This window comes from Emydura macquarii, unplaced genomic scaffold (assembly GCF_026122565.2).
Source record: "Emydura macquarii macquarii isolate MOO-44397 ecotype Brisbane River unplaced genomic scaffold, CSIRO-AGI_Emac_v2 contig_3238, whole genome shotgun sequence".
NCBI classification, from domain to species: Eukaryota; Metazoa; Chordata; order Testudines; family Chelidae; genus Emydura; species Emydura macquarii.
This window is the reverse complement of record NW_027133375.1, coordinates 427,985-455,197: the sequence shown is the minus strand read 5'-3', so window position 1 is coordinate 455,197 and position 27,213 is coordinate 427,985. Positions and strand designations below refer to the sequence as shown.

Here is a 27,213-nt window from a genome sequence, read left to right as displayed (position 1 = left end):
CCCTAGATCAACTAATTTTCTTCCTCTCTATCTTTCCCAACAAGTTTCAATTGCATGACATAAGGCCATCCTACCTTAAGCTTACATCCCAAGTACAACTTATCACTAGTATCTTCTCCAACATCCTAAGATATCCAACATCCTAAGATAAATTGATACCACTTATTTCCTGTACTTCATATTAGTACTTAGAGCTTCCACCTTAGAAGGTTCCAGAGGGGTAGCCGTGTTAGTCTGTATACAGCAAAAACAACGAGATCTGTGGAATTTGTTAGTCTTTAAAGTGCCACAGATCTCTTCTTGTTTTCACCTTAAAAGGTGTTACAATAAACCAGTACACAGACCCCAGATCACTTTATAATTAGCCATAGTCATACACAAATGCTGTACTCATATACATAAGGTGATTCATACTTTTTATCCCAAGATGGCCTACATGTTATTGCCACATATGAAGGCTGCAAGAGGTCTCAAGGGTGAAATCGTGGCTCCATTGAGGTTAATGGGTGTTTTGCCATTGATTTCAATTAGCTAGGATTTTAGGAACCCAAACCAAAGGATTTCAGAAAAAAAGTTACAGCATTGATAGGAGGACCTAAACATTGAGCTAGTTAAGCCCCGATTCATCCTTTTCTTTCTTTTTTTATGTGAAATAGGTAGACAACTTGAAGGTCATGCGCAGTCATGATTTTGGGGATGTAAGTGTACTTTGTAACAGTTAGTGGTAACTTTAGGATGGAGACTAGACAAGACAATCACTACACTCTCAAATGAACTCACACAGACAAACAATAAAAGACAAAAACACCATATTTCCTGTGGGCGAACACTTTTCACAAAGCAGTCACTCCATATCTGACTTCTCAGTCCTCATCCTCAAAGAAAACCTGCACAATATCTTCAAAAGACAACCCTGGGAGCTTAAATTCATAGCTTTGCCAAAACACAAAATATTCTGGATTTAAAGATACTAGATTTATGGTTTATTATAACAATCTAATCCACTACCCCTCTTTTTTTTTTTTTTTATGACTGCAAAGGCGCTAACTAGCCACTTTGCCTTGAATGGTCTCTTACAATGTGTGTTAATACTTATGCTAAACGGTCTGCTCCAGCTTGTATTTAGCTGTGACACTCTGAGTACATTTCCCAGACCTGAAGAAGAGCTCTGTGTAGCTCAAAAGCTTGTGTGTTTCACCAACAAGTTGGCCCAATAAAAGATATTACTTCACCACCCACCTTATTTCTTTAATATCCTGGGTCCGACATGGCTAAAACAAAACTGCAAACTACATTTGAAGTTGACCGTGTCCCTTTAATACTTAATATTAGTTGTCTTTAGGATTTCATTTACGTTTTGCAAAGTTAAAGGAAAAGTTCTCTATGAACTAGCCACCTTTTACATTATGCAAAACGTAAGGTGATGGCTAAAATGTCCTTGAGTCACATCACACAGCAACTTATTTTTATTTTTTTTTAAAAACAAGGTTAATTTTAATACAGGCAGAGTAAGAAAAGGGATCTTTACTGATCATAGGTAGTCCAAACCTCTGTTTTACATCGCCAGTGAAATGTCTTTCTAGCATCACTTTGTAGTATTACAAACTGACTCACAAAACCACTTCCTGTAGCTGAGATTTTCCTTAAAGGGCACCCATCTAAGTATTAACTAGATCTAACACTGCTTAGCTGATGAAATCTCATTCAAATGGCTGCAGGCATTTTTCATGAAGTGTGGTTACTTTATCCAGTGGAAATACAGTTCACCTTTCCACAGAACTAGGAAGCTTGGGTCAAATTTAATATATACATTGTTCACATTTAAAGAGTTGCAGTTAATGATCAACATGAGTTGTATGTTATAGCTTAATTTATTTTCCCATTAAAAATAACATAGAACAAATATTCCATGTCTAAGCTACAGTAATATAAATATACATTCAAGAAAGTATGAAGCCTCAGTCTGTAGTATAAGGTAAATTAGATAAAATGGTCTAAAAATAAAACACTACTATAGTTAATGGATCAAATTTGCCACTGGCAAATGTGAATCTAACTCCACCACATTAAATATAGCCCAACATTTCTAAAACTGAAGTGATCTAATTTTTATCACTTCTTTAAACCAGAATGTATGTTACATGCATTAGTTTCTTTCAGTGTTTTCACACTGGTAAAAGTTGCTCCAAGGATTTTCTATAACAAGAAATAGGAAAGGACAGAATACTAAAAACAGTAGTTCACAGGGAACCTTAAATTGTAACAGGCATTTCTTTGTATGTAATACTTTAGTGACCAGGTCACAGTAAATTTCCCGAGTATTAGGAGGTAATATAACTGTGGCTTGTAAGCTGCATGAAGCTCTTTTACAGTTAAAGTGTGGCTCACAGAGCCCCCCCCCATTCTCTGCCTACCAGACTGGTGTGGGGAGCTCAGAGCTTCTGCCCTGTGGCAGGGTGGTGAGGCTAGAGGATTCTGCTCAGCGGTTTCGGGGGTCAGTAAGTTTGGCCACCCCTGTAATATAATGTACTGTAATGTAATATTAACTATACTGCAGTAAATATAATAGTAACAATTAGCTCTTGTATAGCACTTTTCATCAGGAGATGGCAAGGTGCTTTACAAAGGAGGGGAATATCATCTCCATTTTGCAGATGGGAAACTTAGGCACAGATAAGGCAAGTCACCCAGCAAGTCAGTGGCAGAGCCAGGAATACAACTCAGACAAATTACTCTATCACATAGCTCATTCTTTTGAAACAAATGAAAAAACTTAACCCACACCTAGCTAGTTAAGAGCATGGCACAGACCCATCCAAATTTCCAGTAAATGACTGAAAATGTCATTGAATTTATACACAGACATTGGTATAACCACCCCATGCTGAAATAATACCTATATTTAAAAACAATATTTAAGTGAAGATTAACTGAGGTGGACATTTCAGCAGGGGGTTGGACTAGATGACCTCCTGAGGTCCCTTCCAACTCTAATTTTCTGTGATTTTATGACATCTTTAGAGATTCTCAAGGATTTGTGATAACTTTTGGGAAGTGCCAGAAATATTGGCTTAATTTTGTTTCATGTTTTTAACATACAACTTAGTTTAGAGGATTATTATTAAACCACTAGTTTAGCTGTAGCTATTGAAGTCAGCCTTTCATCACACTAGCTGCAGGAACTGATGTAATTCATTGTGTTCTGCATCATGCAAGCCATTTAAAAATCTAAATTGTTTTAAAATCAAGGTATCCTTTGAACTAAAAAATATATTTTTTCTGAAAAACCATACAAATAAAACAAATATTTTTGTTTGAGGGTTGCTTACACAATTTCTGCACAAAAGCAATTCTTATAAGCCAGTTAATAAATTTCAGAAAGCAGGACTTTCAAATATATATATAAATAAAAGTTTCTAAGTGCAATAAATAATACAACAAAGCAAAGTCATAAAATGAGTGTATGCATAGTAGTGGCCATTAAAAAGTACTTACATACACTTGGAATAGGAAAGATATGTACACACAATACTTTGGACAGTAAAGTGTTTAATATTTAGTAAATATTGACATTTTAAAATAACCCATGTAAACATATTTTTTTACAAATTAGGTGCAATGCACAATCAACTTGTGGAACTTGTTGCCATGGGATGTTGTGAAGGCCAAAAGTATAACTGGGTTCAAAAAGAATTAGATAAGATCACGGAGGGTAAGTCCGTCAATGGCTATTAGCCAAGATGGTCACAGATGCAACCCCATGCTCTGGATGCCCCTAAACCTCCAACTTCCAGAAGCTGGGACTGGATGACAGGGGATGGATCACTTGAAATTTCCTTGTTCTGTTCATTCCCTCTGAAGCATCTGGCATGGGCCACTGTCGGAACACAGTATCCTGGGCTAGATGGACCATTGGTCTGACTCAGTATGGCCATCCTTATGTTCCTAAGATAAACAACCAATCATCAGAAATAGTAAATAGTATGTTTCAGTGTGTAATGTTGAAAAAACTGTTCTTAATCTCTTCAGGCTCAATATGCCAAAGAACCAGCCTTCCAATATATGATATGATACGATAATATTTGAATTGAAATTAGACAGGCACAAATTATATCAACAGTTCAAAACTCTTTTGTTCTATTTATCACTACACCGACTTTTGGACCTAGGCTAATCTTATCAGAAATAGCTGAGAAGCTTCAAAGAGATCTGATTTTCAGAAGGTAGATGCCAGTATTTTCCAAAAATCGTTTTTTTTTTCAGGTGAATCCAATTGGGCATCCATAAACTGAGTCACTCAAAGTCCCTTGCCATATTTGAAGATCTTGACCTTAGACTTTTTAGCACTTGTTTAACACAGGAATGGAAAGGAAAGAGTAGCAGTCTCATGATATATAACCATGTGAGCACTGATACGTAAACAATATGCTTTCCTCAGTCTGTCAGTGAAAGCACTGCATGAAGGGTACCAGAATGGATATGTGCCCATACATGCTATTTACCCTCCCCCGCCCAACTGAGTTTAGTCCTTATTAGCTCTGGCCAAAGCTAGTTATAGGATGCTGCACTAAGCAGACACAAGTTTTCTCCCACAGTTGTTAGCCCACTAGTATATATTTCTTGTAAAAATGCTATTTTGACAATTCCCTGCACCTCTGCAGGTCTCCCGAATGCCTTCAGCTGGGGTCCTGCCATGTGGGGTAAAATGAAGGACTAAGGCCTTTGTTTCCAAACAGATTTCACTTAAACTATCACACAGGCACTTGGATATTTCAATAGCTAGGGGCAGAAATAGACAGCAAATTGCAGTGGGTGCCAATCTCATACCACAGAACTACAACAAAAAATACTGTACTGATTTGAAAATTGTTATGTAGAAATGTAACAGCATGAAGCAGGTATGTTGCTCTTCCCTGGATGGATTCCACTTCCAATTCAACAAAAAAGGCGGCCTTCCCATTATCAGGGCTGCTTCAAGCAAACATATAGCCCCCTGCTAAATTATTCAAATAGAGTTCCTCGTTGAAAGCCCGAGATTCAGTGTATAAAACTTTCTTCCCTAACCTACAGTAAATCCCTATGATGTTCAGTAGGGACTAGAAGAGTTCAATACCCCTGAGAATGGAATTGGTGACATCTAGATGTAGTGGATTTGGAGAAGAGTGGATTGAGGTTTCCTATTAAAAAAGGGAGTAAAGGGAAAATGTGACATGCTCTTTAAAGAGTTGTGAGAAAGAAATGTTGATTCTGCAGGTGCTAAAATTACCACCACAAATAACTGTATGAACTAGCTCATTCTTCACACTATGAAGCACTGGAGCGTGGGCAGTAAGCATCAAAGGGTTTGCCTACATTGAAAAAAATTGACCTGTGGCAGTGAGTCTCAGAGCCTGGGTCAACTGACTTGGGCTCCCGCAACAGAGCTAAAAATAGCAGTGTAAAAATAGCAGTGTAGATGTTCAGGCTTGGGGCTCTGAGACACATAGACATCATAGAAGGGAATCAAGGGCTTCTATGACTGGCTCTGTGGATGTGGGGAAAGCAATGGATGTGATATACCTTGACTTTAGCAAAGCTTTTGATACGGTCTCCCACAGTATTCTTATCAGTAAGTGAAAGAAGCATGGGCTGGATAAATGGACTATAAAATGGATAGAAAGCTGGCTAGGATCACTAGGCTCAACGAGTAGTGATCAACAGCTCGATGTCTAGTTGGCAGCTGGTAAACGTCGTGCCCCATGGGGTTGGTGCTGGGCCAGTTTTGTTCAACATCTTCCTTAATGATCTGGAGGATGGGGTGGATTGCACCCTCAGCAAGTTTGCAGATGACACTAAGCTAGGGGGAGTGGTAGATACCCTGGAAGGTAGGGCTAGGATACAGAAGGATCTAAACAAACTGGAGGATTCGGCCAAAAGAAATCTGATGAGGTTCAACAAGGACAAGTGCAGAGTCCTGCATTTAGAACGGAAGAATCCCATACACAGGTACAGACTGGGGACCGATGAGCTAGACAGCAGTTCTGCAGAAACGGACCTGGGGGTTACAGTGGATAAGAAGCTGGATATGAGTCAACAGTGTGCCCTGGTTGCCAAGTAGGCTAATGGCATATTGGGCTGCATTAGTAGTACCATTGCCAGATTGAGGGAAGTGATTATTCCCCTCTATTTGGCACTGGTAAGGCCTCATTTGGAGTAGTGTGTCCAGTTTTGGGCCCCCACTACAGAAAGGATGTGGACAAATTGGAAAGAGTCCAGCGGAGGGCAACGAAAATGATTAGGGGGCTGGAGCACATGACTTGTGAGGAGAGACTGAGGGAACTCGGCTTATTAGTCTGCAGAAGAGAAGAATGAGGGGGGATTTGATCGCAGCCTTTAACTACCTGAAAGGGGGTTCCAGGGAGGATGGAGCTAGGCAGTTCTCAGTGGTAGTAGATGTCAGAACTAGGAGCAAAGGTCTCAAGTTGCTGTGGGGGAGGTCTAGGTTGGATATTAGGAAAAACATTTTCACTAGAAGGGTGGTGAAGCACTGGAATTGGTTACCTAGAGAGGTGGTGGAATCTCCATCTTCAGAGGTTTTTAAGGTGTGACTTGACAAAGCTCTGGCTGGGATGGTTTAGTTGGGGTTGGTCCTGCTTTGAGCGGGGGGTCGGACTAGATGATCTCCTGATGTCTCTTCCAACCCTAATCTTCTATGATTCTATGACCCCGCCTCCCCCACCAGGTTTCAGAGTCTAAGCTCCAGCCAAACACCTACACTGCTATTTTTAGCCCCGTAGTGAAAGCCCCATGATGCTGGGTCAGTTGACCCAGGCTCTGACCCGTGAGTCTTTTTTTTTTTTTGCAGTGGGGACATACTCAATGATAATTCTATGACATGAGGCCCCGTGCAGCTGCAGATTTGGCAGTATTTCTTAACTGGCTCTGTCTACTGTATTGTTACAGCAATAACTATAGCTAAGGCACATCAGGGATGTAATTCTGATGCATCAAACTAGTACAACATAAAACCAATATACAGTAAGTAAAGTATCTCAAAAACATTCAATACCATTTCAGTATCAGTATTAAGTGCAATCTTAATTAGACTTCAAGTAATTCAAAACAGCTCAGCTTTATAGGTGTTAAGAAACCTGGCATGCTCTGCTAGGCAACCAAAAGACAACAGTAGTTTTAGTCTACACCGTGCTATAATAAAATATATATGCAACATGTATTGATTGGTATATGTGGGTATATGCAATTACACACTCTTATTATTAACAGACCTACTGTGATATGGAAAGCAGCGGAGGAGGATGGACAGTTATTCAGCGACGTGAAGATGGCAGTGTGGACTTTCACCGGACATGGAAAGAGTACAAGATGGTAAGATCCACACTCTTTTGAAGCTTTAAATTTAATTTATTATTTTCCTGATAATCTCTGAAATCTACACAGACTTGATCACAGAAGAATATTAATCAGTTACTTAAAATGGCATTGCCTAAGCTGGTTCTAAAGTTGTATTTTAGTTCGTAGATGAAAAATTGTGCTTTCATTTAGGAAATGCCAGAGTAATTTAAACTGTTTGCCTAAGCAGAGACTTGCAAGTGTGATGTTTGTTTTTAAAGAGAAATGTAGCATTTTTTCTAAGTCAGCTATTCCATGGTGTGTCCACATCTTTAATTTTTATTAAGTTGTTTATATTTGGGTTTCTATGGATAAATCTTCCCCAGATCTAAGAAGTCTAATACTGATAAATTTTGTTTCAAGTTCCTAAATTTGTGCCTGTTGAAATACAAAATTTGAAAAAGCAAAGACCTAGGATCTTTATATTTGTTGTACACTTTTTATGTTGACAAAGGAATTACATTTAAAAATTGATGAACTAATTATTTCAAAGTCAAAGAAAAACAAATTAAAGTTATTTAAATATACAACTTGGATTACAGGGATTTGGTGATCCTGCTCGGGAGTACTGGCTGGGAAATGAGTTAGTTTCTCAACTGACTAATCAGAAACGCTATGTTCTTAAAATACACCTGAAAGACTGGGAAGGAAATGAAGCATATTCATTGTATGAACATTTCTATCTAGCAAGTGAAGAACTAAAGTACAGGTAAGCAAACATAGAATGGAGCTGAATAAATACCAGTCAGATATTAATTCCTGTAAATTGCTCATCTACATTAATTACAATTACATTACGTTAATTACAAAGCAGTTGCTCTGAATACATTTAAAGTATGTCTGTGCTACTAATTTTCACCTATTGCCTATATAATCTTAGTAGATTTTTAAAAAACAAAACACAATATACCATTCAGCAGCATACATGAATACCTTCACACCCCTACTTTCCCCTATAGATGGCCCTAGATGCAATATGCCTGATATAGTGTGTATAGGGGGAGAACTCAACAAGTCCAGAACTGGGTGTTAGCACATATCTCTCAGGGGGGCTGTGAAAGGGCAGTCTCCTGCGTGCATGTGTTCTACTGAAGAGATGGAGAGGCAGAATCAGGCAGATCAGGAATTACACACATCTAGTGACAATCCCTCCACCTCCCGATCTACACCCATGGACATACATATTGCAACCATAAGGCTGCAGTAGCAGCTGCAGAGCAGACACACAGTCTGCCAAAGTAAGGGTTGATCTGTTATCTTATTTTTGAGAATCAATGCAGTTCCCAGCTCAGTTACTCAAGCTGAATGGTGGGTCCTCGGTTTATCCCAATTACAAGGGTTTAATGTCTTCTCATTGTTCCTCTTATTTTAATAAAACTTCAGACCTAGCAGAGAGCGTGCTAGTAATTTTGCCTGTATATTCTGTCCACAGTTAACCATATGTTAAAAAAGAAAGTCTTCAGGGGGATCTTTAAAATTCTATTCTTGAATGGAATTTAAAGAGTCTTGTCTTTAGCGCAAAAAGTTACCCGATGGATGTCAGGAATTACTTTAAAAAAAGACAGGAGACACTGAAATCATGATTCCTAGAGGTAGATAAGGTCCTGGGGAACTGGTTGACTGAGGGGACTGATAATGTGATAAGGAGCCTTTCACTTCTAGGTCTACAGCTGGTGGTCTCTGTCCACAGCAAACACCACAAATAGCATCATTTTGGAAGCCTAAGAAGAAACATTAAGAAACAAAGTATGAGTATGAAGATTGAACCTACCCTCTCATTCCATTAGATCGCTGTTTCCCAAATTTTGAAAGGATTAAGCTCTGCTTCAGGAAAATGAAATTGATCGTACAATGAAAACCTCCACAAGTCTGTCATGTGCTATTAAAGGCCTACACATCTTAATGTATACATGCCTACACGCCCCTCATTTTGTGACATGCTGGTGTAAAATTCATAATCTGATACATCCCCTCCTTTCTGACATGCTTTGATAATCAATGAAATAGTTAACTAGACTGAAATTTAAAGTTATTTTTGGTATCTCAATTAGCACCCACTGAAATAAATGGGTCCATTCACACCTCAGGGCTATTGTTCCAGACTCTCTGCAAACTCAGGCAGACATCTTTGTATCACTGGTTAGACTGGATGCTTTATTTTAAATGAAACCTGAAACTCAAAAGAACAACCAAGGTGTTCAGGAAGTCTCCTTCACTCTATCCAGTCCTTCACACACTCCCCCCCCCCAGTGCGGCATACCCCACACTTTGGGAAAGGTTGCTTTAGATTAACTATCTAGAAGAGAGCTAAGACCCTTGGGATGGAGTTGCATGAGGAGGCTTAAAATTCTGCTGTCCAAATTTTGTCCAATAGACAAGTTAGGAGATTACAAGGAAGGTCAATCTGACACCTTTCATGATACCTAAAATCATACATTTCATAGATTTCAAAAAGAACATCTTTATAAAATAAAATTTTCCACCCAAAAACTAAACTTTATCCAAGGAGCTCAGAAGCCATTAAAAACATTATAAGCTCTTAATTATTACACTTTTTCCATCAAATAAAATTAAAATAAAAGGCTTTCCCTCTCAAGGGATTACCAAAGATGAATTGAAATATACTTTGACTTCACCTCAACCCCAATATACAAAGCAATCCAAAACTGAAAATTACGTACTTACTTGTTAACTGGAGTTCTTCAAGATGGTTCTGCATATTCACATTTACAGTGTACCGCGCCACCTTGTGGTGCCTTGCGGTAGAACCTTCTTCCAGCAGTGTCAGCTAGAGCGCTCTCATGCTCCCATCCCTCCCCTCGGTATCACTGATGTTCTGAGGATGAGCTATGTAGGAGTCAGCACACCCTCACCACCTTAGTTGCATCCACGGCAAAGCCAGAGATACAGAACAAACAAGGACTCTGACAGAGAGGGGAAGGTGGGGGTAAGTGTGAAGACACAGAGCCTTCTTGAAGAACTCTAGTTATGAGCAAGTAACCTTCATTTCTTCTTTGAGTGTCTCTGCACATTCCCAATTATGGGACAGATTGAGAAGGAGTGATGAAAACTAACTTGGAGGCAAGAACAGTGTGCTAACTGAATAGAGACTGAAGCATCGCTTTACCAAATCCAGCATCTGCCCTATAGGCCAAATCCAAAGTATAGTGCTTAGTAAAAGTGTGCACTGAAGTCCAGATTGCAGCTCTCCAAATTCCAACAACTGGAATCTGCCAAAGACAAGCAAAACAGGTAGTCACAGCTCTGGTGGAATATGGTTGAATTGAAGCAAGTATAGGAAATTTTGCAAGTGTGTAACATTCAACAATACATTTAATCCATCAAGACAGTCTGAGAAGAAACCGTATAACCCATGTAGTTTTTAGCGTAAGAAACAATCTAGAAGATATATGAAAACTTTAGTTCCAAAGTGGCTTCCAAAGTGTGTTATGGGACAGATTTCTTCTTATTAGAGTGCAGCTTGGGTGGTGTGGTGTGGTGTGGTGTGGTGTGGTGTGTGTGTGTGTGTGTGGGTGTGTGTGTGTGTGGGGGGGGGGGGGGCAGGACAGCAAATTAATTGTCTGGTGTGGGAAAAAAAACATCAACCACCATCTTAGGTAAGAACTTGGGATCAGGTCTGAGCACTCCTTTGTCCTTATGAAGAAAAGTAAAAGGTGTGTAAGCCATAAGAGCATTCAATTCACTCACTCCCCAAGCCAACATGATGGCGATAACAAAAGCCATTGTGATCAATAAATGATTGAAAACACTCAATCAAGGGTTGAAAGGGCTACTTCACCAGCTTGGCTAACTGAACTATGAATAAACAGCAATCTACCATCAACGTGTTATGTGTGGAGATGACTGCCAAATGAACTTTTAATAATGAGTTAGATAACTCCTGACATTTTAAGTACATTAAGTATTTAGAACACAAGGAATGGAAACAGATACAAGGGAATCAGATTTTTCCTCACCTCCCTGCCTGAAATCTGTTCTACTTTAAGTAGTAACAGCTTCTAGTAGACTGTTTTTTAGAGTTCATTAGCATGTCCTGCACAGACAAAGAACATGACTGCTCAAGAGCAGACAGAGATGGTCAAATTGCCCACGCCGACAGGTGAAGAGACTGTGGATGAAAAATTCCTGCCCTCCAGCTAAAACAGCAGGTCTGTCGACTGTGAGACACATCAAGACTCCACCGGACAGTTGAAAGAGATCAGTGAACTACTGTTGACATGGCCAAGCCAGGGCAATGATAATATTCTTTGCCCTGTCCTGGTGTATTCTCACCACCTTCTGATCAATGTAAAGGGGGAAAAGAAATACATCAAGCCCTTTCCTCAATGAAGCAAGAAAGCATCTGACAGAGATAGTCCCTACCCACTCTGAAACAGAAATGGTCACACTTCTTGTTGGGCCTTGTTGCAAACTGCTCAACTTCTGATCAATTCTAGCTGGAGAGTATGATCTCAATCAACTGATCTGTTAGATACCATTTGTGCATTTGAGAGCTGTCTTTGCTGAGATGATCTGCAACTACATTATTTCCCTCTGCCAGATGTAAGGCCACAGGAAAAATGTTGTGATGAATACACTAATCCCATAGGTTTATAACCTCTGCACACAGGAGAGTGGAGTTAGCAACCGCTTGCTTGCTGGTGTAATACCTCAGCAATGCATTGTCTGTCACAACCCTGTGAAAGAGAGGAACAGTCTGAGGGCCAGATGAAGAGCTGTCACTTCCAACACACTGATGTGCAGTGCTCTTTCCTGATGAGACCTTGAACTGTCATAAATGATTCACCCCACCCCGAACCCTGGTTTGATGCATCTGAAAATATCCCGAGGGATGGACTTGTGGGATTGAACTGTACACCTCTGAGCACATTCTCTCTGACTACCATTCTAGGGAGACTATAATATTCTGAGGCATGGTGATCAACATATAAAGGCTGTCCCAACCTGGTGTGTAGAAATGAGACATCCAATACTGCATAGCTCTCATTCTTAGATATGCAAACAGAGTCACATAAGTACAGGCTGACATAAAGCCCATGAGACCCAAAAAGATTTTTTTAACTGAGTGGGGCACTGTTGAATTTTTAACAGATACTAGCTCATTTTGAGAAATCTGTCCTCTAGTAGAAAAGCTCTCTTCCACTGAGTCCAGTATGGAGCCTATAAAGGGAATCCTCTGAGTAGGACAGAGAAATGCTTTCAGGTGTTTGAGAAGCCACCTGAGGTCTGAAAAGAGATTGGTTGTAAAAACAATATGGCTGAACAGGTCCTCATGCATAGTGGCCTTCAGTAGCAAATCATTCAAATAGGGGTAAACAAAAATACCATGATTCCTATACCCATCAGTAGATATAGGAAAACACATGTCCTTTCAATCAAGAGTTATGAATCAATCCATGACCGACAGCAAAGGGATTATGGAGGCAAAAGTCAATATACAGACCCAAAACTTCCAGATATACTTGTCCAAGCCTCTTCAGTGTAGTATTAGACAAACTCTGTCATCTTTCTTCTGCACCAGAAAGTAATGGGAATAATAAACCTTGATCACTCTGGTATTTGGGTGACTTCCTCAACTGCTCCTATCAGAAATAAATTTTCAACTTCTGAAAGAGGAATATAGCCTTATTAAATGGCAGATAGAATCATAGAATCATAGAGTTGGAAGGGACCTCAGGAGGTCATCTAGTACAACCCCCTGCTCAAAGCAGAACTAACCTCAGCTAAATAATCCCATCTTAAAAGCCTCTAAAGATGGAGATTCCACCACCTCTCTAGGTAACCCATTCCAGTGCTTCACCACCCTCCTAGTGAAAAACTTTTTCCTAATGTCCAACCTATATCTCCCCCGCTGCAATTTGAGACTGTTGCTCCTTGTTCTGTCATCAGCCACCACTGAGAACAGCCTAGCTCCATCCTCCCTGGAACCCCCGTTCAGGTAGTTCAAGGTTGCTATCAAATCTCCCCTCATTCTTCTCTTCTGCAGACTAAACAAGCCTAGTTCCCTCAGCCTCTCCTCATAAGTCTTGTGCTCCAGCCCCCTAATCATTTTTGTTGCCCTCCGCTGGACTCTCTCCAACTTGTCCACATCCTTTTTGTAGTGGGGGGCCCAAAACTGGACACAATACTCCAAATGCAGCCTCACCAATGCCGAATAAAGGGGAATAATCACTTCCCACAATCTGTTGGCAATGCTCCTACTAATGCAGCCCAATATGCTATTAGTCTTCTTGGCAACCAGGGCACACTGCTGACTCATATCCAGCTTCTTATCCACTGTAACCCCCAGGTCCTTTTCTGCAGAACTGCTGTCTAGCTCATCGGTCCCCAGTCTGTACCTGTGTATGGGATTCTTCCATCCTAAATGCAGGACTCTGCACTTGTCCTTGTTGAACCTCATCAGATTTCTTTTGGCCCAATCCTCCAGTTTGTTTAGGTCCTTCTGTATCCTATCCCTACCTTCCAGGGTATCTACCACTCTCCCCATATTAGTGTCATCTGCAAACTTGCTGAGGGTGCAATCCACCCCATCCTCCAGATCATTAATGAAGATGTTGAACAAAACCGGCCCCAGGACTGACCCCTGGGGCACTCTGCTTGTGACCGGCTGCCAGCTAGACATGGAGCCATTGATCACTACTTGTTGAGCCTTATGCTCTAGCCAGTTCTCTATCCATTTTATAGTCCATTCATCCAACCCATACTTCTTTAACTTGCTGAAGAGGCAAAGGTGGACGAAACTGACAGGGGAAGGTTGGGAATCCTCGAATGGTATGGCATAGCCCCTTTCTACAATCTCTAGAACCCATTGGTCTGATATAATTTGCCTCCATGTTTTGATAAAGTGGGCTAGCTTGTTTTGAAAAGAGATGGTAGATTGGTCCTGATTGCATGGTTCTCGATTCTCAATGGTCTCATCAGAGCTGAGGCTTCTTGTTCCACAATGAAAATGCTGATGAGGAAGCTGGCTGTTTAGATTTAGACATTGGTTTGAAAGGCCTCTTTCTATATTGACTTTGGAAGGCAACATGTTGCTGGCATTGTTGAAAACTTTGACTTGACAAAAAATAAGATTATGAAGACTGGTGGTAGAACTTCCTCTAGTACTAGAAAGAAAGAATGGAGGACCTCCTCCTAGCAGAGGAAATACCCAGAGAGTGGACTGTCGATCTCTTATCCTTTAATTTTTCTAGTAATTTGTCTGTCTTTTGAATGAAAAGGCTCTCCCTCTCCTTGAACAGGGAACTCCTCCAGCATAAGTCAAGTGTCCAGAGCTAGAGGGGTGGAATGAAGCCAAGCATGCCTCCTGATAGTCACAGCAAATGATAATGCTCTGGCAACAAGGTCTCAAGTTTCAAAAGAGGCTCTGAGACACCTAGGATATCAAACACCAGGAGAGAAGGCTCCTCCACAGGCACTGCAGACAGATTCAAAATGGACACTATACAATCCACCAAACTGTGGAACTACAAAGTGTCCTCAAAAGGAAAGGAGGCTGCAGCCACTCCCACATGTTCGTCCGATGATGAATCAGATTAATAGTCTGTTTCCATATGTTCCTGCTCAATGAGGGGATCTATCCCCTAGCATTCTTCCTCAAAGCATTTCGGGCATCTGAAATATCAACAAATCTGGAGAAGTTAAATCTGAGGATCTCTGAACTGTTGGATTTTTTGTAGGCAAAACGTTACTTCTCCATCCACATGGAGGATAACTGACAAATTCTGAAGTGGGCCTCAATAAGGTCATCAACTCCAGGACTTCCAATCTTCCTAGCAACTGAAATTCAGGAACAAGCCTACATGAAGCAGGCCAAAGGGTGGTACAAAGCAAGCTATAGGTTTCTGCATTCCTCTATCTTCATCCTGGTAGGGATCCAGGTCTGGAGCAGACATAGAATGCACCAGAGATGACAATGGAGGTATGAGGATCTAGCTCTTGTAGAGACCCAATAGGGGTCCTAGAAAGAGGAAGCATAGGGTGTTCTGGGGAAAGACCAACACCATCTTCTGGCCTCTACTTCCTAACAGGAGACGAAGATGATATGATCTTGGAACCAGGGAAACATGCCTCTTTTTAGAAACCTTGCGCTTCACACTCCAGTCCAATGCATGAACTGGAGCCAAAAAATGAACTTGGGCTGCATGGTGACAGACCTTTCCAGAATCGTGGATGTAGCTGGTACAGACACTACAACCAAAGCAGGAACTGACAGCAGGTCCAAAGACTTGGACAACATCAGATCCAACATTATAACAAATCTATCTTCCTTGCTACTGAAATTGGAGGTGGAACAGGTCTCTGCTTTGGAACCATAGCAGCCTTGTCAGAATTGGATGGATATTATATTTCTGATTCATGGGGAAGTTGTACAGCCAAAGTGGCCACTTTGTTCTTATGTACTTTTTTTTTTGGTGTTGCAACACTTAGAACTGAAGGCACTGATGGCCACAGTTCTGGCACTCTGATCAAAACCATCTTCCTGAATCAGGAAGTGGAAGTAGGAATTGACCTTGGTCTTGCAGCAGAGGGAGGATCAGGATCAGAAAGTTGCGAGACACCAGGTATGGCATTGATGAGGGTGCCCGAATGGTCTCTTGACCTCCTTCTGGAACTGGGGCAGAAGGATCTGACCACGCAGACCGCGGTTTGGACATATGTAGCATCAGGCACTTTACTGAGGAAACCGCAGGGACTGAATCTGGCCTCAACATGGGTTTCAGTTTCTTAGAACCCTTCAGCTGCTGGAGCCACTGGAAATCACAGGAGCCACCAAGGCCTCAGAGGCCAGTCGATCTGAGAACTGATCAGATCCAAAGGGTCTAGCCTTGAAAACTCCCTTGAGGAGAACCTTCAAGTGAGTCTCCCTGTCCTTGCAGAGTTGGGGAATAAAGGTCTAGCCAGAAAATCAAACATCTGGAAGGTGTGTGTCCTTCTCCCAGGCAGCTAAGACACCACATGTGGTCGTTCAATGCCAGGAAGACATCTCGGCAGGAAATGCCCCTCTTGAATCTTGGCTTCCTCTGCTTTTTCAATTCCCCTATTACCTGGAACCATGGAAAACATTAACTATACTAACAAGCTAACACTATCTTAAGAAGAAAAAGCCTCTGGATCCCAAACAGACTGGAGAGGTACACATCCATCCATGCACACAATTGGAAGGAACTGAGGTGATGAGGGCACTCTGTCCCTTATATAGCCTCGTCCTCAGAATGTCAGTGATGGTGGGGAAATGAGGGCAAGTGCACTAGCTGACACTGCTAGAAGTAGGTTTCACCACAAGGTAGCGCAGTGCCCCATAAGTGAGAATGTGCAGAGTCACTCCAAGAATTATCAGTATCTTACCCCCATCCCCTCAAAAAAAGTTTGATCTTAATGCCTAAATAGATGTGGTTGTTTCAAATCCAAACCAAATATTTTCTCATCTGGAAACAGTTAGAATCTACAGCAGAGATTTTAGTTTTAAATTAGGACACTATAATTTTTATAAAGACAACCTTTGCAAAATGGGTCATTACCCTTGTCCATTTACATTATTAAAAAATAATTACTGCAAACTAAGATGGCTGTCTGCAAATAGATACTTCCTCTTGAAATGTAACCAAGTATTTGATGTGTCATAAAATGCAGTGGTTTAAAGTACACTTTATTTAACTTTATGAAAAGGATATATACATTTTAAAACTATTCTTATGTTGAAAATATTTAGCTATACTGGAATATTCATGGCATAAAAATAATTTCCTTTTACACTAGTAAGTTTTAAAAATCCTTCAATGAAACAATGTAAGCTGTGCCACAAAACAAAATTATGCACTGATTCACCTAGCACAGGAAGAAATATGGTCAGAACACCACCAAGTCATGAGATCTAGGCTCTACTCCTAGCTCAGGCAGACTTGCTGAGTGACTTTAGACATGGCAACTTCTGTGTCTCAGTTTCTCCATATATATTATAGGGAGAATTATATCTACCTACCTGAAATGGAGGCTGTGAACCATAACTCATTAGTGCCTATTAAGTGCTTTAAGATCTTTGCACTTACATTCTATCCAAATTACCACCATTGGTCAATGATTTATAGTTAGGTTTCTAATTTCACACTGAGCACTTTTGGAAATAAGGCCACTGTCACATTCCGGGATACAATCCAGACCAGTGAAAAGTTGCATCACTGCTTGTAACCCTGGATACCTAATAATGCTTCGCTGTTATAGCTCCCAAACTGGGCTGCTCAAAGCATGCAGCTCACATACTGAGTGTCTGTGTATAGCTACAGGCCTGGCCCAGCAACAATGACCCCAACCAGCCTGTCAGCAATACTCCACCCATACTCTGGCTTCCACCAGCTTTGCTTACTACTGCAGAATAACCCCAACACGCACTCTGTCCTGAATTTTCCCCAAAACTTGTGTTCTGCACTGTCCATCCCTCTCCTGGACAGTTCAGAAATTAGAGGTCCATTATCCCTGTTAAGGGTCAACAGGCAACAGTTTGCTACTTTAACTACAGTTAACCAAACAGTTCAGTATAAACACAAAACTAGATTAATTTGGATTAAAAAAATAAACAGTTTTTTAACAACAAAGATTTTACGTAAATACGACTATGAGGTATTACTGTCAGGTATTAAAAATGGTTGCAAGAGAAATAAAGATAAAATTCTATTAGCTAAACTTAACAAGCTAGACTTGATTCAAGGTAAAATCCTTATCATAGTTTCCTAGCAACATTATTGACCATATTCTCAGATCAAGCACTCCCCCAAAATCAAAGAGCTAGTTCTTTGGTCTTCGTAGGGGAGGGGATGGATGGATGGATGGACACACACATTCTCCCCTTCTCCCTCTCCTCTTGTCAGTGTTTTTGCCCCTCGCTTTTATAGTCCAGTCACCCTTTGAAATGCATTTCCTGAGGGTTATCCCTAGAAAAATTTAATTCCAGCTGTGAGGACAGAGACATGGAGTCTCATGGTGAAAAAGGTTCCATGTTGTTGTTTGCTAAAATTCAGATTGGTCTCTTCTTACCCCCTTCATTTCCAAAGAATGGCCATTTGACAGGTGACTGGCAATCAACTTTGACACCTAGCTAAAAGAGTCAGTTTAACCTTTGTCTTTGAGAAACCGGTTTATCCTCTTCCCTGACTTGTGTGGTAAACACATCGTACTCAATTTCAGATTATGCTTGTAACTCTCAATAGGCATTTTATTCATATATTACACAAGAGTATTGATGATCCGTATGCTATCAGTTTTTAAATGATACCTCACAAGGCATATTTTGCACAAATATTATTATAATATGTACGGAGTGAATATAGAGCTGTTTTTGGTCAGTACTTACTTAGGTAAATGAATACAGAATTTAGGTTCCTAACATTAGAGACTTTTAAAATATACCATATTTAAACCAACTTTATAAATACACCATAGCCCCCCTCTAATGGAGCCTTCAGTGAGGCAGGAAATGAGGGAACCAAATGATGTGGCACACCAAACAGGAGAGGGGAAATTTAGGCCAGAAACTTCCGAGAAAATCCATGCTCTTCAGAAAGTTGCTATGGTATCTTTCACATCAAAAATGGTTATTCACAGGTATCCTTGTTTTAATCCAACCATTTCTTAAATCAGTGACTAGAATGACATTCCATCTACATCAGGTATTGAACAATGTTTGAAAACCAACCCCGATTGTACACAATGTTTGGAAACTGTTTAGCCCTGTCTAACAGACTAACAAACAATGTTAGAAATTGGCTTAGCTGGCTCAGTATTTGAAAACTAAGTTTGAATTCTTAAAAAAAAAGTTCAACATCTACATTAAATGCTTTCTAATACCACCTACACTTTTAAAAAGAGATTCCCAAAAAATAATCTGTAATAAAATTACTAACATTTCAAAATACATAATTAATGAGAAACATCTCTATTTTCTTATATGAAAGTATAAGGAAATGTGACGGGATTGAAAATATTCTGTTTATAACTGTCCAAAACTCTTAAAAATAATTTAAAAATTAATTAAAATTTAGAGAAAAATTCAGCAGTGTAATAAAATTGACTCCAGGATCAAGCTCCTTGTTCTGATGACATTCTATAGCAGGCAGACGCATCACAAGATTGAGACAGGTTTGATAAGAAGTTAAAAATTCCTTACAAGGTCAGTCCTATTTCTTAAATAAACAAGAAAGCTCTGAAAATATACTATTTGATATTCACATAACAGAAATCTTACTTTATTGTTTTTAGAAAACAGAAGCAGCCTCACTTGAAAGCTAAACTTTTCATATATCTATGAAGTGCTATATACAGCCTGTATCTTCCCTCCAATATTTGAAAATGTAAATTATTATTGTTTACCATGAAGTGGTTTGACATTTTTTAATTCCCAAAAGATTTCCAAAGGAAGAGTCTCATTTGGAAAGTGGGAAGGAAAGGACAGAGAAAACCATCCTTATTACCAATTAAATTTTACCCATCATTGATACAGTTTTCATGTTAGACTGCCACAGTTAATACCCGTATCAGAATAAGGCAGGGAGAAAATTAGATAGAGGATTTAAAAATCCATTACTAGTATTACTTGCATGCAATGCACTTTAGTTTTGTATATTACTATGATAGAGTTCTTCTTACGTACAGTACATTTCTCAATGGTTATCAATATGTACACCTCCATTTAATCTTTGCTAACCTAACACAGATGGAACAAACATCTATAAAAGCAGAGGTTATTTTCTCTCTTAAGTAGAATGCTCTGCTGACAAGGTGTTACTGTTCATACCAACGCAATACCCCTCAAAGTTTATAGCAGGACATTAACAATAAGAGAACCAAACTGTTGTTTGAACAGGATATTTATTGCAAAATATTTCCTCATTATTGTGTAGATCAACTACCATTAGCTTCTATCTAATATTTGTCTTTCCATTCCGCACTTTTACAGGATCCACCTTAAAGGACTTACTGGGACAGCAGGCAAAATAAGTAGCATCAGCCAACCAGGAAATGATTTTAGCACAAAGGATGCAGACAATGACAAATGTATTTGCAAATGTTCACAAATGCTAACTGGAGGTAGGAACGGTTTTCTGTTTCTCAATCTTCCTATTTTTATTGGCAGTGTAACAGTCCACGAAGTACATAGATGGCAATTTTGACATATTAAATCCTGACAAGTGACAAAGTCTAAAACTTACAGATGGGAATGCCAGTTCAAATTTTACCATTTCAGACAGTTCAGTTAAAGTAAAAATGAGAGAAGTTAAAAACGGGGAGAAAAAGGCCATCGTTCTCCCACTACTTATGCCATAACAAAGCCTGCTATTGTGAAACTGGTATGAACAGAAGACAGCAGAGTGTTCTTCCAAATAGCATGGAAAAGTAGCTCAACAATCAAAATGCCAAAAAAGCCTATCATAGGATTCATCTTTTTAATCAATAAAAGGGTTTCTAATTGTTTAATTAGGCAGAAGAAATCTCTAGTTATCTTATGGGAACTAAGCTCTTTAAAAGTATGACAATTATAATGTAGTTGTCATGAAAAAACATATTTCAGCAATACAAACCATTACTTATTTCCATACTTAAATATAATTTGAAGTGAGAATACATATATTAAAAGCATACCATAATTAATATGTAGGTGGATAAATTCTGGATCAATTCTGTTCATAAATTTATTGAAATTACATTTTAGAGTGTTTTTGTACCTTAAAGCAGGTTTAACGTTCTCTATAATTCTACAATCCAGTCATACTTTCTGTAATTTAAATGTTGCTTAAGAGATAACAGGAGGCACACAATTTACAACGCAGTGATCTGCTTCCTGAGTGTATAGATTGCAAGTCTGAAGGCAGTTTAAGTTTATCCAAAGAGAGAACTGGATTATTGCCTTTTAAAACACAGCACCCAGTATAACAACTGTGTAAAAATATTGTTTTTACTAATAAAAATAAAGTTTCCCTATTCCTTACCAACAACCACCAATAAAAACAAAGTTTCCCTATTCCTTACCAGGACAACAAGCGAAATTTGAAGAAAAAGGAAAAGATGAAACTGAATAAGTCTAGCTACTTTTTTCTCACCATTCCTTTATACCGAGTTCAGCTGGCTGTTTCAGTGCTGATTTAGAAATAGGTGGCCAATATTTGACCGGCTTGGGCTGGTTTTTTTATGGATTTGCCAGTTACCAGAAAAAGAATCTTCCAGTTTCTATTTTTATGTGGATCAAAAGATTTGCATTATTATCACAATACACTGGGATATCTAATGTTAAAAGTTTCTGTGTCCAGATAAGATGCTGTAGTGTTTCCACTTCTGTGGTTTAAGTGATAACAGATCAAAATCGTTGAAAATACAGCTGCTGTCTGCTCATCAACACGCAAGCACATCACGCATGTGTGAGGGAGGGTTTTAATTACGCAAGAAAGAGGAGACGCACAATGTTATCCATCTTATCTATATGTGTTCTCTCTCTAGATACTATAAGTGGCTGGGGTGGGTTGCGAGTTGCCTTGTGGTTGGGGTTGCAGCAGGCTTGCCTTGTGGGGTGTGGGGCAGCCGGTTTTTTGGCATTTCAAAGATGGTAACCCTATTTAGAAATAGTGCACATCTTTACAGACCTTCAGCACTGAAGCAAACTGAATTCATTGCAAAGGAAGCAATTTTAATTTAAGTAGAAATGTAGCATTTTAAAGTGACAATGATATAGTGACTTGAACAAAGGCAGAAGAAAAAGGAGAAAGATGCAGTATTATTATTACAGTCTTCAGGCCAAATTCTGCCCTTAGATCTATTCCCAACCTCTGAAATATGTAGTAAATTAAGGAGGAGTTGATTGAAGCTCCCTCCCTTAAATTACAACCACACCCCAGAAAACGCTACAGCTCCTAAAGCCAAATTTTGTAGTATATATTTCTCAAGTATGATACTCTGCTATATACATTTCATCATGGTTAAAGTTAGCAAGGAGGAAAGATCTGAAGGCAAATATTTTACACCCCCCCCTGAAAAGAACTAGATATTTTAAGGTTCCTGTATTTGTTCTAGTTTTAGGGCTGGAATGCAGTAAGGTATTTGTGTATTCAATTTTGAAAATTACTCACATTGATAATTTCATTCTTTCACATCTTTGCTTGTTTGTTTTCTGTTCTTTCAGGCTGGTGGTTTGATGCATGTGGCCCTTCCAACTTGAATGGAATGTACTATCCATTGCGACAGAACACCAATAAATTTAATGGTATTAAGTGGTATTACTGGAAAGGATCAGGCTACTCTCTCAAAGCCACAACTATGATGATCCGACCAGCAGATTTCTAAGTGCCTATGCATTATATATGAATTGTGTATTGTATAGTCTTCAAAGACTACATTTGCCAAACATTTAAACTCACAGCTGCAACTTGTCATTTTCCAGCCCAGAAAACATGCGCTTGTATTCTGAAGGGATCAATTTGTTCCAATTCTTGAATTGATAGCCTTCATCAGCTCAAGCTTACATTACTCAACTAGACACAGCAAAACCTAAAACATGAAATAATCTGATGTAACAATGATTTTGGCAGAAAGACTGAGTAAAAAGGATGTCCAAAAAACTGTCAGACAACTCAAGGATTTTGTTTTCTTGATCATTTATGTTGTGTGTGTTAGTAAATAACTGGAACTGTGAAAAATATATAAAATACTTAGTTTTAGAAATGTGCCTTTATGCTCATCACTGAACTTTAAACATTACATACACTAATATAAAACACTGCTAACTTGCAATCTAAATCTAGGACTATTTTTCTATTCCATGTCTTGTTTGTAGTTTATGTACATAAAATATACAGTGCCTTGTAATTAGTTTATTGTCATAATTAAATGATACATTCATTTCAAAAGTTTCTAAATAACTTTTAGACCTATTTTGAGCTTTTCTTATAGCCCACATTAGTTTATTTAACTATTTTAGGAGAAATAGCATCTCCACTTAAGTGCTTTGCATGTATTCTTGGAAAATATTGTGTACAACTGATCACTATTTTGTCTGTTTTTTTTTTTTTTTTTTTTAAACTATCAGATTTTGTACTTATTATAGTTGATATTTTAAAACTACAAACTCCCCTGCCAATGGTATGGTATCATGTGTTTCATTACATTTTGTATGAAGATTGCACTTTTTTCTTTCCTAGCTGTTTAATGTATAATAACTGAGAATTAAGTATTACATGATGCTGTTGCCTCATTTAAATGTCAGACAACTGCTGTTCTCCATGACAATTAAATATCACCTGGTGCTGTTTGTTTAGACCTGTTGTGAAGATAAGCTAGCTTTAAAAACTTCTTTAAAACCAATCTGCTCTTTTAGGGAAAAAAGCTCATGTTCATTCGTTAAGATAAATTTTACTGCATTTTAAAAAGAGAAAGAGGAGAAACCTAAAAATATCCAGTGGCCAGATAGTTTTGTGTGTGGGAAATATCTGCATATGGCCCAGGCAATTGGGTGTGTGGTGGCAATCAAGGTCTCAATGTATATCTTTAAGTGAATAAATGGCTTTATTGAGTGATTTTTCCCTATGTTTATTGTACAAATATGCTTAAAATATGTATTATAGGGTCATGATAGAAATGCTGCAATTAAGGTTCAGAAGACACTTCTCCTATAAACCCTTTTCAATGTTTTACAGAGGTCACGCCAAAAATGAATTTTGGGTTGAAATTTCTCATAGTTGGTATCAGCCCCAACATGACAATTTTAGAAATTTTTCATTGGCCATTATTAAACTTTAAGTTCCAAACATGAAACAAAAAAAAAATGCATATTTCTGGTACTGAAAATTTTTCTAGAGTTTTTTTGGGTTCAGGTAACAAAATACGTGTTAAAGAAAGCCTTTTTATTTGTTCTCTATATACATTACATAAGTAATTGTGATTGATGTTGGGAAATGAGTTAAAAAAAAGAACCATATTACTGTAAATCAAGTGGTCTCAAAAGGTTACCCAGTTACAGTCAGTAGAGAAAACAGACTGTTGTGGTGGTAGCAAGTAATGTATAAGTATTATTCAAGGAGAACGGAGACAAAAATACCTTATGAGACTTATAAAAATAATACTTCACTGTGATTTACATAAACCCCATAAATTAAAACTAAATTGAATTGTTCTAGCAAGTGTTTTACATAACAAGGAAAATATAATTAAGACAGTTATTTACAGATCTAATGTTATATTACTTCTATCAAGCATGTACTTTTTTTTTTTCAAACACACTTAGCCAAAAGATTACTTTGCAAATCACTTCCATAACAGAACTGTCTTACAATGGTATGCTACTTTATCTCCCATTTTTAATTCAAAAGATGACCAAAATACTCCTAACACTTTTATTCAGATGAAGAAATACAAAAGATATCCTCAACATCTGAAAGATTTAGGTCATCACCCAGAGCAAGAATCCATTCTTTAAAAGTGCTCATTAAGGAACATCTTGGTATCAGACAGCACAACAATGGGTACAGTATAAATGACCAGTCAATCATTAAATAAAAACCATGCTTCCTTTTCCTCAATGATAATCTTCAGTTTGTCTAAGGAAAGTAACAGGCACGATATCAGATAACGAAATGAACACTGATTTAAGGTTTAAACTTTTTTTTTGCTTTTATGAATTGAGTTGTGTTAGCCAGATCCGCAAAAGTATGAATTCTAGTTCCCTAATAGTTAAAAAAAAGTACCTGATCAGTCGCTCAAAATTTTTGGCACGTCTAACAAGCAGAAATTCCTGGTCTAGTTTGATTTGCCAAAACTCTCAATCTTTACCATGCTAAAAGGCATTAACCTTGATCATTATTCCAGTCAAAGTTTCAAAATCATCATTCTAATAACCATCTATAACTTTATTTGAAAATTCTGTAATTTTTTAAATCAAACCTTAATATTTAGAATTCAATTAATCAATTTTAGATATTCTATCTAAATGACATTGCATGGCTTATTTAAGCTGCAAACACTATCTAAAAGATACTATACACAGTATTTTGGAACGTGTCTGATATGGCAATGTCAACCATTAAGTGGCTTGTACCACAGCCTGCAGTGACTGCAAGAAGAGACTATAAAGTAGTAGCAAGAGAGCTCCTTTTCCTGCCTCCTTCCCCAATAATCTTCAAAAGCACAAGTGTTATATATTTCTCCATTCTTATCCTATTCTCCCTTAAATGTTTATGAGATATAAGAAGAAAAGGAAGGGCTCAACTTCTGAGCTCACCTAATTACAATAAGAAAAATTAAAAATACCTTGAAACGGGAATGTTTGAAAAGATGATAGGCTACCATTCCTGTCAATCTATGTTCATTCTTTTTTCACAGAAAAAATACCACACACATAACAGCACAACACAGAGAAAAGCAAAACTAACTCCCTGCACAGCCCTAATGTGCCTTAACCTGACTTTTCAATGTCCTCCAAGCCTTCCCATTGCTACTGTACGAATGAAGGTGATAAGCAGATTTTAGGCAGAAGTGAGGAAGTTAACAAAAGACAGAAATCACTCTGAAAGGGCTTTACAGAATATTGTGCAACTACCATAGTTATTGATAACATGCCAAGTTATTAATTAGAAAAGGTTTGAAAAGAAACAGAAAACCCTACAGCCTTAAGCTAAAAATCATCCGGCTTTCTCCAGCTTCTCTCTTCAACAAACTCCATAAGCAATGACTGGCACCACAGAAGCAGCACATCTATCTGATAGAAAAGAACATGCTAGTTCTTTGCTGCCTCACAAAACCTGTCTCCCACTCTCTCTGAAAGGACTCTTATGCTAAACAAATCTATAAATGCACAATTAGTTTCTTTCTACATTCGTATTCATTTTAGAGTAACTGTATTTTCTCTACATTATTAAGGGCACAAGAGCAAACTATCCCACTGTGTAGGAAAAATAGAAAGTATTGCAAGAGACCTCCCTGGCTTAACCAGGAGATCTTCAACGATCTGAAAAGAGCCCTAGAAAAAGTGGAAACTGGGTCAAATTACAAAGGATGAAGATAAACAAATAACACAAGTATGGACAGACAAAATTAGAAAGAGCAAGGCACAAAATGAGATTAAACTAGCTAGAAACAAAGGATAACAAGAAAACATTCTACAAACACATTAGAAACAAGAGGAAGACCAAGGACAGGATATGCTAATTAGTCAATGAGGAGGGAAAAACAACAACAAAATGTGGAAACAGCAAAAGTGCTAAATGACTTTTTTGTTTTCACCAAAGAAGTTAGCAGCGATTGGACATCTAACATAGCAAATGCCAGTGAAAATGAGTAGGATATGAGGCTAAAATAGGGAAAGAACAAGTTAAAAATTATGTAGACAAGTTAGATGTCTTTGAGTCAGCAGGGCCTGATGAAATAAATTCTAGAATACTCAAGGAGCTGACTGAGGAGATTTCTGAGCCATTAGCGATTATCTTCAAAAAGTCAAGAAAGACAGGAGAGATTCCAGAGGTCTGGAAAAGAGCAAATATAGTTCCAATATATAAAAAGGGGAATAAAACAACCTGGAGAATTACAGACCAGTCATCTTAAGGACTTGTCAGGCTGGAAGGGTACACTGAGTGGGATCAATTCTGGGTCTGGTTCTGTTCAATATCTTCATCAATGATTTAGATAATGGCATACAGACTACACTTACAAAGTTTGCGGATAATACCAAGCTGGGAAGGGTTGCACGTGCTTTGGAGGATAGGATTAAAATTCAAAATGATCGGCAAAAACTGGAGAAATGGTCTGAAATAAATAGGATAAAATTCAATAAGG

The 27,213-nt window shown here is 38.5% G+C and overlaps 2 protein-coding genes across 5 annotated transcripts in view; one reads left to right on the top strand and one right to left on the bottom strand.

The window, feature by feature from the left end:
* ANGPT2 (angiopoietin 2) overlaps positions 1 to 23,066 on the top strand; it is a 69,055-nt gene extending 45,989 nt beyond the window's left edge. For both annotated transcript variants that reach the window (XM_067532026.1, XM_067532025.1), the window contains exons 6-9: positions 7,264 to 7,365; positions 7,932 to 8,098; positions 20,360 to 20,490; positions 22,574 to 23,066. In XM_067532026.1, the coding sequence (XP_067388127.1) occupies positions 7,264 to 7,365; positions 7,932 to 8,098; positions 20,360 to 20,490; positions 22,574 to 22,734 (561 nt within the window). In that variant the 3' untranslated portion in view covers positions 22,735 to 23,066. The remainder of the gene's footprint in view (positions 1 to 7,263; positions 7,366 to 7,931; positions 8,099 to 20,359; positions 20,491 to 22,573) is intronic.
* MCPH1 (microcephalin 1) overlaps positions 1 to 27,213 on the bottom strand; it is a 211,992-nt gene that overhangs the window by 99,818 nt on the left and 84,961 nt on the right. The gene's annotated exons all lie outside the window — the stretch shown is intronic.